General features: G+C 45.4%; 1 protein-coding gene across 1 annotated transcript; it reads right to left on the bottom strand.

Moving 5' to 3' along the window:
- Window positions 1-1,362: 1,362 nt before the first annotated feature.
- Window positions 1,363-4,974, bottom strand: LOC141083459 (E3 ubiquitin/ISG15 ligase TRIM25-like). The gene has a single exon (XM_073567734.1). The coding sequence runs from the start codon at window positions 4,701-4,703 to the stop codon at window positions 3,477-3,479; it is 1,227 nt and encodes a 408-aa protein (XP_073423835.1). The 5' UTR covers window positions 4,704-4,974; the 3' UTR covers window positions 1,363-3,476.
- Window positions 4,975-14,033: the final 9,059 nt, after the last annotated feature.

Raw genomic sequence — 14,033 nt, 5'->3', positions numbered from 1 at the left:
GTCAGGACACCATCCACCAGCACAGGCTCAGACACTCACCTGGCGGGGGCTGCGCTGCTCCTGCTTCTCAGTGACACACTGACTGTGACTGGGGAGAATACTGCACGGAGCCCGCGCTCAGCGGGGATGGGATGGTGGAGTCCCGCCCTCCTGTAGCTCAGCACTGGCGGCTTCTCCCAGCTGTCTGTCGCAATGATGCTCCTCCTACTGCTCCCTCCACACACCGCTCCTGTATGAAAACTCTGACGTCGGACCCCCCGAGCTTACGGGCCCCATACACCAGTAAGGGTAGTATTACCCTGATGGCGGCCCTGTGTGTCTCAGTGGAGAGATGAGCGAGAATTTGCCTCTCCCTGGTGACTACTATGGGAGCCCAGCAAGTGTAATCTTCTGTATCCAGAGCTCCCATAGAAGTCACCAGAGAGAATTACATGTGTGACCACCTCAGCCCTGACGGTGACAACGCCATCATGTGTAAGATGAGAATACCTCTATAATGTCCACTGAACAGTTTTCTGATAAATAAACGTTGCAGTTCTGTACATGTTTTATTCCATTGAAGTCAGTGGGAGACAAATGCCATGAAGAGAGCAAAGAAACATTGGGTATAAAGAGTTGTCCACTACTTTTATAATGATCACATATCCTTAGGATAGGCCGCCATTATAATATTGGGGGAGGGTGGAGCACCTGCCATAATATCATTACAATGTCATTGTACTATGGCCTCCATAGTGGGCAACGGCCAATAAGAGATGATCCTAATAGAGAGAACTGTAAAGTCAGGAGACACGACCTGTTCCCGGCCTCCTGAATGAAGAAAACCTTTAGGGTGTGTGCACACGCTGCGGTTTTACCTGCGGTTTTAGCCGCAGCAGAACTGTAGCAGTTCTGCAGACAGTGTACAGTAGCATGTTATCCTATGGGATTTACATTCTGCTGTGCACATGCTGCGGATTTTTTTAACTGCGGAAAAGCTGTGGTTTTGAATCCGCAGAAAGAAATGACATGTCAATTCTTTTCTGCGGATTCTGCTGCGGTTTACCATCTCCTCCATTGTAGAGGTGATAAACCGCAGGGAAAACCGCAGGCCAATCCGCAGGTCATTTTACCTGCGGTTTTACCTGCGGTTCCGCAGATAAAAAATCTGCAGACCAATCCGCAGCGTATGCACACAGCCTTAGGAATCGCCAGTTTCCGGGAAGTTTCAGGCAAGATCTGGAACCGTTGGGATTTGCTGACTCTTCCATGAGTCCGGATCGTCTCTTCTTCTTCTGGCCCTGGTGCGATGGCTGCCCGTGAGCCCCCTACAGCTACGCCTCCAGCCCCCACTATATCACAAGGAGACACGTGACAGAGTAGTAATATTACAGGAGGGGAGGACAGTTTATTATACCGAGCGGTTACATTAAATATAATACAGTGTGAGGATTACAGGAAAAACACAATCTCCAAAATGATAGAAAACCAGAAATATCCCAGAAGTGACAACACGGGACATAACGACAACCCTTGTCCTGTGAGACAGAAAGGTGGAATAAGGCTGTCACACAGATTATTGTATGATGAGCAGTTATACATTCTCCTGTTACACTTTATCTATTCCTCACTATGTGCGATATGTATAGGCCGCGTCTCTGCACCATCGGCCCTATTGTAAGGCCCAGACTGTGATGAGCGTCATAGGAAACTGCCAGTGACGGTATACAGCAATCCTGAGATTATACAGTATATAGTACAAGCGAGCAAACGACTGCAAGACTGAAAAAGAAGGAAAAACTAAACAAAAGATATAAAAAATAGGAACAAAAAACAATTAACATATTGTATCTTCCCAGTTACAAACAATGACAATTTAAAACAAAATATTTCGTATTCCCGCGTCCACAAAAATCCAACCAGTTGAAAATATAAAATTATTTCACCCGTAAGGTGAACATCATGAAGCAAAAAAGGAAAGAAATCAAAACTCCAGAATTTCTGTTTTTTTCCCGTCACCCAATTCCCTGATAAAATCAATCAAAAGTGATCACAATATTGTATAGACCTGAAAATGGCAGCTATAAAACTACATCATGTAGAAAACAAGCCCTGAAAAGTAAAGCAGATCTCTAAATAAGGGGGACACAGAGCAATTTATTTTCAGGCCACGTTCACATGTTAAGTATTTGGTGAGTTGTTTTTTTTACCTCAGTATTTGTGACCAAAACCAGGAGAGGAACAATCAGAGGCAAAGTCTAATAGAAACACGTCACCACTTCTGTATTATCACCCACTCCTGATTTTGGTTTATAAATACTGATGGAAAATACTGACCAAATACTGATTGTGTGAACGTGGCCTAAGGGGAGGTTCACACCAGAGTATAAAAAATCGTCAGTTTCATCCAGAAAAGTAGAACGATTATTATCATCCGTGTACAATTAGTTTTTTACAGCAGCAGCTATTAACCATTTACTTTACTGTTACAGAATTGTAATGTATCCGTTAAGATCGGATGCTATACTGTGGCGTGTGATTTTTTTTCTAGCACACCCATAGACATGAATGGGGGAGTCTCTACGTCATGGAGTAACATTGGTCCAAGTGTGGTCGGGTGAAATATAAGGTCGTGTGCAGGAGCCCTGAGGGTCGTTCTCCAGATGGTCTTTTTGATATGAGTGATACTGATGAAAAAAAATCACAGCGTGCGAGTGTTTCTTGTGCAAATTGGATGAGACTCATCTATTCAAGTCTATTTGTGCATAAAATAAAAATAAAATTTGATGCCATACAGCGCCACAGTATAGGATCTGATTTGTACGGATACATTGTAATTCTGTAACACAGGAAACTGTAAATGGTTAATAGCAGCTGTAAAAATTAATTGTATATGGAGGACAAGTGAGAAAAAGATCATCCAACTTTTTTGGATTAAACTCTGAATTAATTTTTATACGGTTTTGTGAACCTCCCCTAAAACTAATAACAGTAATGATCCTGGGGGGTCGTCCATAATGGGGTCCACAGATCACATGACCTGTTATATTAACTGTTCTGCCAGTCAGATTCCCCTCCCTGTGATGTCACCGGTCTCAGGGCAAATGTCTTACAGCAATTATTATTTTTCAGCTGCAGATTCTAACCCAGGTATCATCAGAATGTATTGGGTGATTTACACATAATACAGCATGAAGGGGCTCGGAGAAGGTGGCAGTGAAGGTGTGTAAGTGTCTGATGGGGTCACACAGCTCATAAAAGGACAACTGCCCGGCCTCATAATCCAGACATATCCTGAATCTATCACTGGGGATCTTGTCAGGTAACCAGATCCCATTTCTGTCATGTGACACTCTATACTCATTATTATCATATCTCCCCAAACTCCAGGACTTGTTATTTTGTCCAATCTCGTAATCTCCCCTCCTGTCTATACTGGGATAACACCCCCCCACCGCCCAATCCCCTGTTCTTTTGCCCTCCACATCCCAGTAATGTCATCCTGAGGTAAATTGGCTCCTGCTGAACACCTGATTATACTTGAATCTCTCTGCTGTTTTTGGACGATTCTGCTTCCATTCTGTCCAGGTCGCAGTTTTCAGGTCGTCTGATATAAGGAGATTATCAGCAGCTGTGGTTACATCCAGTAATATGTCTGCAGGACTCACCACATAGATCCCGCTCCTTATACCTGATATTACCTCACATAATGTGTGTAATGTGTGTGAGATCACAGCCACATCCAGGTCATCTCCATCATGGGGCGGTTTATCACATCCCCCTGTGTACTCATCACCTCCCTCCTCCTCAGGATCACACAAGTCACCGGTGTCTGGTTCCTGTAGGACAGTCAGTGGATCCGTCATGTTACACAGCTCCTCAATGTGTCTCATTTTCCTGGGCAGCTCGTCCTTCTTTATTTCCAGCTGATGGATCAGAGCAGACAGTGGCAGTGACTCTTCCTTTTCCTGCCTGGAAATCTCACCTAGGATCTTCTTCTCCAGGTCGTCCACCCGTCTCCTGATGTCTGTACACAGGGCAGTGACTCTCTCGGCTTCTCCAGCTGCTTTTTCTGGAGCTTTTCTCCTGCGTTCCTCCAGACTCCGGACTCTTTCCTCAGTCTTTTCTCCCTTTGTGGTCAGTTTCTGGAAAACATTTCTTAGTTTCGCCTTCTTCTTCTCTGAGGCCTCATCCACCATCTCCACCCGATGTCCTCGATGTTCTCCGGCCAAACTGCAGGACACACAGATACAAGCAGCGTCCTCAATGCAGTAATATTCCAGGATCTTCTTATGGATAGAACATTTCCTTTTCTCCAGAGAAGTGCTGGGATCAGATAAGACGTGTTCTGCTGATTTGCTGTGAGCTCTCAGGTGTTTATCGCACAGAGAAGCCTCACAGTGTAGACAGGATCTAACAGCAGGTACCGGAGAGTCCACACAGTAAGTGCAACAGATCCCGGTGATCTCCTCTTGTTCTTGCTGCATAATCAGGAAACGTTCTGCGACATTATGGAGATTTATGTTCCTCATCAGTGCCGGCCGCACCCGAAATCTTTTTCTGCATTGAGGACAGGAATAAAGTAGCAACTCATCCTGTGTATCCAGCACACGACCAATACAGACCCGGCAGAAGTTGTGTCCACATCTCAGCGTTACAGGGTCCATAAATGTAGATAAGCAGATGGAGCAGAGCAGCTCGTCTCTCAGAATAGCAGACGCCATGGCTGACGGAAGAAGGAAGAAACGAAACTGAATGTGTCTGCTGCTGAACAGAGGACAAAGTTGTAGTTACACCCAGTCACTTCACGCTTTATTTCTTCTTTCCTAAAGTGATAACTTTTTGATTCTCCAATCAATATAGCCATATGAAGATTTGGTTTAGTAAGAAGATTGTATGCATTATATATACAATTTTGCTGCACGTATACTCTACTGACTGATTATTCTTTGCTGGGGGTGCGTCATTAAAGGGAATCTGTCACCCTATTTTTCGCCTGTCAGCTGTGGCCACCACCATCAGGGGCTTATCTACAGCATTCTGTAATGCTGTAGATAAGTCCCCGATGTACCCTGAAAGAGAAGAAAAATGAGTTAGATTATACTCACCAAAGAGGCGGTCCGGTCCGGCGCCTCCCAACTTGTAGTGATGCTGTAGGTAAGCCCCTGATGGCGGTGGCCGCAGCTGATAGGCGAAAAATAGGGTGACAAATTCCCTTTAAAAGAAGAAGCAGCAATTCTATCATTTTTTTTTCTTTTTGCAAGAATTCTCTTAGAATATTCATCTCCAGGGCCGGCGTCAGCACCCAGCGCACCATGGCAAGTGCCGGGGCCCTGGGCAGGCGGTGGGCCCATTTGCTGTCAGGGACATTGGCGCGCTATGGGGTCCCAGTGCATGCGTCAGTGCCAGTGTCTGCACCCATGAGTGACCCCCCCCACACTCCTCTTGCTCAGGGCCTCGTCACTTGTGATACTCACCTCTCCCCGTTCCACCGCTGCGACGTCTTCCGCATCTTCTGACTGGGACGTCTCAGGTCAGAGGGCACTATGACATCACGTCTGTGCACCCTCTGCCTGAGGGATTTAAAGTCCTCTTTAGTAGCGAGGAGACTGAGGTATTTTTCCAGTGACTTGATTCCTGAGGGTAAAGCCATTTCTCCTAATTCAGTATATGAGGGGAATCCTGAGAGCCTCCTTCCGTGTCTTGAAGATAAAATAGAGCAATTAATGATAGGGCTGCCTCCAACTCCAGATCGGGGGGGGGTCCATAAAATAGAGCAATTAATGATAGGGCTGCCTCCAACTCCAGATCGGGGGGGGGGGGGTCCAACTAGGCTCCTCGATATTTTTTTTTTCTTTTTCCCTAGTTCTCCCTTATGAGCTGATTATTGTTGAGATTTTGGTGGCATAGTATTTCTGGTACAGATTTTTTTTGTGGTATAAGCAAAAGGGTAGAGGAGGTTTGAGTTTTGGTGGATCCGAAAGGAGGTATCCCCAGTGGAGTATGCAAAGACCCAGGGAAGAAGCTTGCAGGTAATGGAGAGAGTGCATGCTTGGTATCTTGCTTTCACTACTGCACCTTATGGAGAGTTAGCTCAGGGTTGTTGTCCTCTTAGTTACAAGTCTAGTGACTGTATACGGGGAATGTCTGTGTCTCGTTGTGGCTCAGAAGAGATTCCTCCTTGTTGCACCTCAGCAGTAGACAGGACGCCTTTGGCACAACTGCGGTTCTGTTACTATAAAGTGGTGACTTTTTTTGTTGAGAAGTTTAGGGACACGGTTCTCCTTTACAAAGAACCAGTCTAGGGATGTTAGACGGGTTGTTGATTTTCGTACCCTTGGGAGTAATTCAGTCCTTCTCTCCTGGCTTTTTCCAGGCCAGTTTGTTTTAAATGCTTATGTGATTTCTTCTCTCTATGGACGGTGAGGTGGGGAATGTTTTTTTCTACATATCCATCATGCTCAGTTACAAAGCGTGCCTCTCTGGTCTGTGAGATTTGATTTTCATGCAAATATATCAGTAGCCAACTTGTGGACCGATATGGTTAAAGTATAGTCAATTTGATGAAGTAAACAGAAAATCATAATGCAGTTACATGTAGTGCCACAAGGTGGAAGTAAAGTGCTACAGATGATTAGTTATATTGCAGACTATGATACAAATGGATCTAAGTCCAATACACCCCTCCAGTGCCAGTAAACGGTGGATCTCAGAGTAGTCTTCAGGAGAAGAAGGTTTCACCTGCTTTAATGCTTTACCCACTTCAGGAGGTCCCCCCGCAAGACGGGCTTCCACAGGATAACAGACAGGGCCAGAAGGGTGGGAGGAGGCCACCTCAAGTACCACAGTGGAGAGTGCAGGCATCGTGGGGGCACAGAGGTGATTCAGGGGGAGTTTACCAGGTTGTTATTACCGCAGGTGGAGAGGTGCTCAGCTTCTGGGATGGTGCCGCACCGCTTAGTGATGAACATCGCAAGATAGCGGCTGCCGATTGATAATGGCAGGTAGGGCTGCCACTAGGAATTTCAGGGCCCCATATTGGCAACATGTTCGGAGCCCCAGGCTCCACCTCAGCCCCACCTTCACCCCTCAAACTGTCCCACCGCTCTCTCTTGGAAAAACTCCACTTCTCACCAATCACACATTTACAGTTCCCATCACCAGAACACATACATAATCTACAGCTTTTGTTTTGGCCAAAAGATTTTTTAAGCCACCGCCAAGAAAAGGTAGAATTTTTTGGCCGGGCCCTACTCTACTCTAACCTATTTAGAATTTGTTAAAATATCTAATACATTTTCGGTATATTTTTATTTCTTTTTCAGTTTTTAAAATGACCAATAATATCACATACAAGGGACAAATACCACCGAACCATGACCAGACCACATATTATCACCACATAGTGACCCATAATACCACCAGTGACGTCTCTAGGTGAAGTCCTTCAGCTTTACTTTTCATCTTCATCCAGCACAGACTGCCATAACTTCTTCCAGCCAGGACTTGTCTCTCAGGAAATAACAGTTATCTAGAGCTCCGCTTGCAGAACACATTGCTTAATTTTTTCCCAACTTCTAAACTACACCAGATGAAGAGAAAAAAAATGCGACATAGTGTCGCTCTGCACAGTAACAGGACCGCTTCCCCCATTTAAACCAGTATCCTCAAAAAATAAAATAAATACATCACTGCAATAATAATATCTCTTAATTAGCCCCTATGGTAATAATATCCCCCATCCTGGCCCCTGTGTGTCTCATTCTCATGGGGCGAGGCGCTTCCAATCTGCAGAGGTGAGTACACAGCCGCTATAGTTATTATTTCTGAGATCCAGTGTGAACATAATGTTGCAACTCACAGGGGTTGTCCACATTTTGGGTCTTTTTTTGTTACGTAAATGCTTGTAATTAAGGCTAAAAATAATTTTTGCAATTTGGTTTCATTAAAAATTTTGCCCCGTTTGCCTTCTATATCCTCTGTGCAGAATGAGTTAACGGAGAATCCATCAGTGAGCTCCTTCAGATTGAATAATGGAATAATTTGTAACTGTCTTTTTCTGAGCTCCTTTCAGCTGATTTATGGCCACAAATCAAAGAAAGAAATAAAGAGCTTGTAATATGGTGCAACATTTTTTTTATGAAGCCCAATAGTAAAAAATGATTTTTAGCATTTAAGAAAAAAATAAATGAATAATGATAACCTATCCTTGGGGCAGGTCAATAATATCAGATCACTGGGGATCTAATTCCTAATTGATCAGATGATCGGCAGTGTCTGTGGGACACTCTAAATGGCACAGCGCCATAGAGGGTGTAGTGGTCATGAGTGGTACTGCAAGCTCTCTATTATACAAGTGAATGGGTGAGAGCTTGACCACATTATTAGTTCCATTGCAAGCCGATCACTTCCCAAGGCCTTTAGTTAGGTTTTTCTTCATTTTTTTGTTAATTTGGTTCGTGATTATTACATTTTTTTTAATGCAAAAAATATTAATTTATATTTAAAAATTTAATTTTAAATTACTTTTATGTTAATTTTATGTCTATTTTTCATGCATTATTTATTTCTGGAATCATTTATGTTATTTCCATCTTTCCTTTCCGTCGTGGATCTTGTCTTATTTTTTGGTTCTGTTTTTCTTTCTTTTAGCTCATTGGTTGTTTTCATTCTGAAAATTCAGTTCTTCTTTAGCTTGTATTGCATGTGCCCCAGTCACGGGAACGCAGCGCGCATCAGGTGGGTGTCTCCTAAATAATGGCGCAGATCGGCTGCCTGTGCGCTCAGATTTAAAGGAACATTTCACCAGTGTTTAAAAATGTCCAGAACTCTGCAGCCAAAAATCCATCCCTGACACTATTGCCCATTGTCTGCCCGTATCAACCAGCCATTTTATTGCCTTGGTCAAAAATAAATAGATTTTTGCGCAAAGAACAATTGACAAATATGGATAATTCCTTTAAATGGAATGTGCCAATAGAAACTGACCTGTTTTTAATGATAAATTGTAATTTTTTTTATAAGTTTTTTATATTTTTTTTTATTTTCTACATTTGAATTAAAAAAATACAGAAATGTTTCAATTTTCATACCGGCCACTAGGCTTTATATTAGACTCATATTACTGTTCTATACAGGAGACTTTTCGGCAGTCTCATTATGATCACAGACAGGTTTAAAATGACATGATATGAGTATAGCTAGGAGAGTCTCCCAATATTAAAACTTAAGTTTTAATCCCATAGATAAAATGGACAATAAAACAGGGCCGGATTATAGGAGGGGCAGGCGGGGCTTCAGCCCCGGGGCCCCCACCACAAGAGCTTCTAAGGGGGCCCGGGCCCCCACCACTGGGCAGCGACCGCCATTTTATTAACGCAGCGCGAGGATAAATATTAGACGCCGTCACGCTGAGATGAACTAGGCATACCGGTACCGCCTCATCCTCTCCTGTCACGCCTCCTCTCCTGTCACGCCTCCTGTCCTGTGGATCTGCTCTGCCTGCTCGCCGCGTTCACGAGCATCGTGCGCCCGCCGCCTGCTGTGTACGGTCCCGCCAATCAACTCTGCAGCGCCACGGTGATTAACCCCCTTGCCTCCAGGCTCCAGCTAGCTATATATTTATATATAGCTCCTGTCTGTGCCGGCCGCGGCTGTGTGTGGAGACTAGTGGTGCGCACAGAGATGATGTCATCGCTGTGCTCACGTGTCCAGACACAGTCGCGGCCGGCACAGACAGGAGGACGAGCGATGCTGCAGGGATCGTGGCCGGCTCCACACAGGTCAGCGGCGATCCTTGGCTGTCTTAACATTGGGTTCAATAAAAAAAAATGTGAGTAACTCTTTCTGTCTATAATTGGACTGCTTTGAGTTATCCTGGACTGTATCTCTATTGTAGTACTGTAAATCTGAATGTGGCAGAACAAGAGGATAAGATTAGATTGTACATCTAAGTGCTACAGTTCACGCTCTACTGTTATGGCTAAAATGTTAATGATATGGGGGCCCCCACCAGATTTTCTGCCCAGGGGCCCCCACCAACCTTAATCCGGCCCTGAATAAACATAACACATAAATCCCATATATAAGGTGCTCAATGATAACAATTGGCTTGATCTCACCAATAAAGACGGACGAGCTTCCACAGAGGGTTATTCTTAAGGTTTCACAGAAGTAGTGGGCCCTCACGGCGGGAGGAGGGGGCGGAGAGAAATATGTTTGTTACTAAAGCTCCCTGTCGTGCCCCTTGCAATGCTCCCGTCGAAAACAAGGAAAAATGGAGGGCACCACTACACAATATTAGAGGGGTTCTCCATAGGCATGCAAATGAACAAAGCAAAGGAAAAAGAAAAGATCATGCCCACATGTATGGGAACACCCAAAATAGATAAAAAAAATGTGCTTTATTATCAAGAACCAAAATACACAAATAAGCAAGACACAACAACGGATACAAATATTTAAAAACAGATTGAGATACACATTCTAGCCATGCATTAATATAGAGGCAGTGACAACCCTCAAAAATTCCCTCAAAGCATGAGGTGAATACAGTATGGCCAGAGGCGTAGCTAGGGGTTTAGCTCAGGAAAGGGGCGAAACATCTAAGTGGGCCCCTGACCAGGTAACCCTGATTACAACTATAGTGGCACACCCTAATTGTCGGCATAGGGGAACCTTTGCTGGTGAGCATGGTATTAGTGAAAATAAATCTCTATGAAAAAATAACATACTACCATATGGTGTTAGATACAACTACTGCAGAACATATAGGAGATTACAGCACAGTTATAGATGGTAACTTACAGCTGACGTTGTCTCTGATGGAAACGTTCACTTTTCCCATTTTTTTCCATCTGGCCCAGACCGACACGACAACTTCTCCAGCCAGGACTCAGCTGCAGAGATTACAATAAACACACATATGATTTGTCACTTTTGCAGCACCATTACCCGTCTATTCTCAACCTGCACAAACTCCTCATCCTACTGATACTGCCACCTTTGACAGTCACAAAACTCTGAGTGACTCTATAGCAATAGTGCTTCTTAAGTGCCCACTTAACATATAATATTGTCCCGAGTCCCCAAAATGTACAGCTCCCCTATACAGAGTATGAGGGACCCACAGCTCCACTATACACAGTATATTTCCCCTACCGCTCCCCTAAGTACAGTATGATTGGCCCACAGCTTCCATATACACAGTATTATGGGTCCACATGTTTTCCCTATACACAGTATGATGGGTACACTGCTCCTCTATGCACAGTATGAAGGGCCTACAGCTGCCCTATATATAGGAAGGTCGGTCGACAGCTGCCCTATACACAGTATGATGGGCCCACTGCTCCTCTATGCACAGTATGAAGGGCCTACAGCTGCCCTATATATAGGAAGGTCGGTCCACAGCTGCCCTATACACAGTATGATGGGCCCACTGCTCCTCTATGCACAGTATGAAGGGCCTACAGCTGCCCTATATATAGGAAGGTCGGTCCACAGCTGCCCTATACACAGTATGATGGGCCCACTGCTCCTCTATGCACAGTATGAAGGACCTACAGCTGCCCTATATATAGGACGGTCAGTCCACAGCTGCCCTATTCAAAGTATGATGGGCCCACTGCTCCCTCAAACACAATATAATGACCCCCACAGTAACACCCACACTATATAATATCCTCCACACTGTCTAATGGGTCCCACAGTAGCCCCAATACTATATATTGGCCGTCACACTTTATATTAGCCTCTACAGTAGTCTCCACAATATATGATGGCCCCTAAACTGTAGAATGGCGCTCATATTAGCTCTCACAATGCATAATGGCCCCACAGCAGTCCCCACAATTTATATTGGCTCCCACACTGTATGAGGGCCTCTCACAGTAGTCCTGATATTAGCCCTCAAGCTGTATAATGGACCTCCTAGCTCCCAAACTGTATAATGGCCCCAACTGTAGACCTCACACTGTATAATGACCCCCACATTATATGAGGGTCCCCTGAAATTTTATTCACATTGGACTAATTGGATTGTGAATATAATGTAATTCTTGTTGCATATCTCTCGATTGCTGAGTTCTACTTATATTATCATTTAATAATGTCCCTTGAGTCCCCCCATGTACAGTAATAATGGCCTATAAGCCTCTCCATGTACAGTAATAATGTCCGCTGAGTCCCCCCATATACAGTAGTAATGGCCCATGGGTCTGAAGCACCTCCTAGGGCCGTGGGTTACTCAGTACCAGGCCGGAACTTAAAGGGGAAGTGTTACAGTAGCGGGGACCCGAGGATGGGGTGCTGCCTCCTGTTGGTATGTAATGGCTGGGCGCCTAGCGGGTACTGTACTGGTGGGATTAGGCTCACGCAGCACACGGATGGCTCAATCCTTGAAGTGTGCAATGTCCAGGTCAGGATTCTGTAAGGCCAATATGCGTAGCTGTGTTCTGTAATTGTTAGACAGTAGTCCCTAAATAAACTGCTCTGTTAGCAATCTGTCCTCATCTTGCACACTGTTGGGATCAACCTGCTTTACAGCCCGTAGCTCCTCCTGCAGGTTAAGGGCATAGTCCCGTATACTGTCCTGCACCCTTTGTTTGCATCCAAAGAATCTCATTTTTATTTCCGCTGCAGGATGAGTGTAAAAGGTGTCCATCAGCCTGGCCAAGATTTGCTTAACAGTTCCTTTCTCAGTGTCCGGCCAAGACTTTACTTCAACTGGCCCATAAGTATGCTGACTTTTTGACTCTCAGACGGGGGGTACACTTTAAACAAACTACAGTGTCTCCTTGAAATCGCTCTGGGTGTGGGACTCCCGAGTACTGTGATAACCAGGCTGCTCCCATTATGTATGGGATTGAGAGCAGCATGATGGAGGTTGCTGCTGCTGTTACCGTGGTGACTGGTGTTACCATGAGGGCTGCGGCTGCCTCTGAACCGGGCGGTATCATGGGGGTAACGGCTGCATCCGCCGCTGCCTCTCCATCCAGATTAGACCTTTTCTCTCCCCCTCAGTGAACCTCAGCCAGGCTCGGGGTAACTTTACTGGAGTCAGTGGCTGCTAGGCAGGCGGTCTCTGTAATCCTCCTTCCGATTTTTAAGTCAGGGCTTCCTCTTTCCCGCCGCTGATCGCAGAGCGCAGCCTGTGCTTTTTCTTCGTGCCTTTCCTATGGGTTCCGCACACGATGACATGCCCCTTTCTTTCTGCGCACTATGCGTTACAGTAATGGCGGCGGTTTCACAATTACAGAGTCTCTGGCACACAGTACCCGGCTATGCCAGGCTCGTAATCCTGTTCGTTATGCCAAGCTGGAGCACCCCCTAGGGCTGTGGAATACTCAGTACCGGGTTGGTACTTAAAGGGGAAGTGTCACAGTAGCGGGCATCCGGTCCGTGGCCCTAGTGTCCAGTGAAATAAGGATTTATGAGGAATAAAGTTTATGTGGGGATAAGTTCGTGACGCCACCTGTGGTGTTCGGCAATTTAGGTGTAGACCGACGCTGCAGTTCAGACCGCTGGGGATGATGGTGATGCAGCAGAGTTGGTTCAGCTCCCCACAGGTGGAGCTAGTCCCCAGGGCAGTTATTAGATGAAGGATGGGGATCTTGGAGGTGCAGGACTGCATATATGATCAATAACTGCAAACACAAGAATTGCTGTTTCCTTTACCTTTACTGAAGGCTGGAGGTGCAGACCAGAGCACTGGTACAGAAGGAAGTGGAGATCCGGTAGCCTGAAAGCAGATCAGGGTCCCCTGAGCCAGATGGTGTTAGAGGCCTCCTCTCTGCGCTAGTTTCTGAAGTCTTGGCTGCCTATAGCTCTACTCAGTCCTCCGTTTTCTACCGTTCTTAGTACTTGCCCATATGGCAGGCAGCTTGAGCTTCTTTCAGGTGTCACTCCGTCTGTGACTACAGACTCCCTCTTTGCTGCTGTGTCTTCAGGTGTGGTTTTGGGCCCAGGAGACATGCATTGTCCTGCCCTCCGGATTTGGCTGCTGACACTATCGTTCCCAGATAGCCACGGACTCCGGTGTCCAGTATCAATCG

The sequence above is a fragment of the Dendrobates tinctorius genome, unplaced genomic scaffold (assembly GCF_039654945.1).
Source record: "Dendrobates tinctorius isolate UK_male_01 unplaced genomic scaffold, ASM3965494v1 ptg000020l, whole genome shotgun sequence".
In the NCBI taxonomy this organism is placed as follows: domain Eukaryota; kingdom Metazoa; phylum Chordata; class Amphibia; order Anura; family Dendrobatidae; genus Dendrobates; species Dendrobates tinctorius.
Note: the sequence above shows the minus strand (reverse complement) of the source record. Positions and strands in the feature narration are given on the sequence as shown.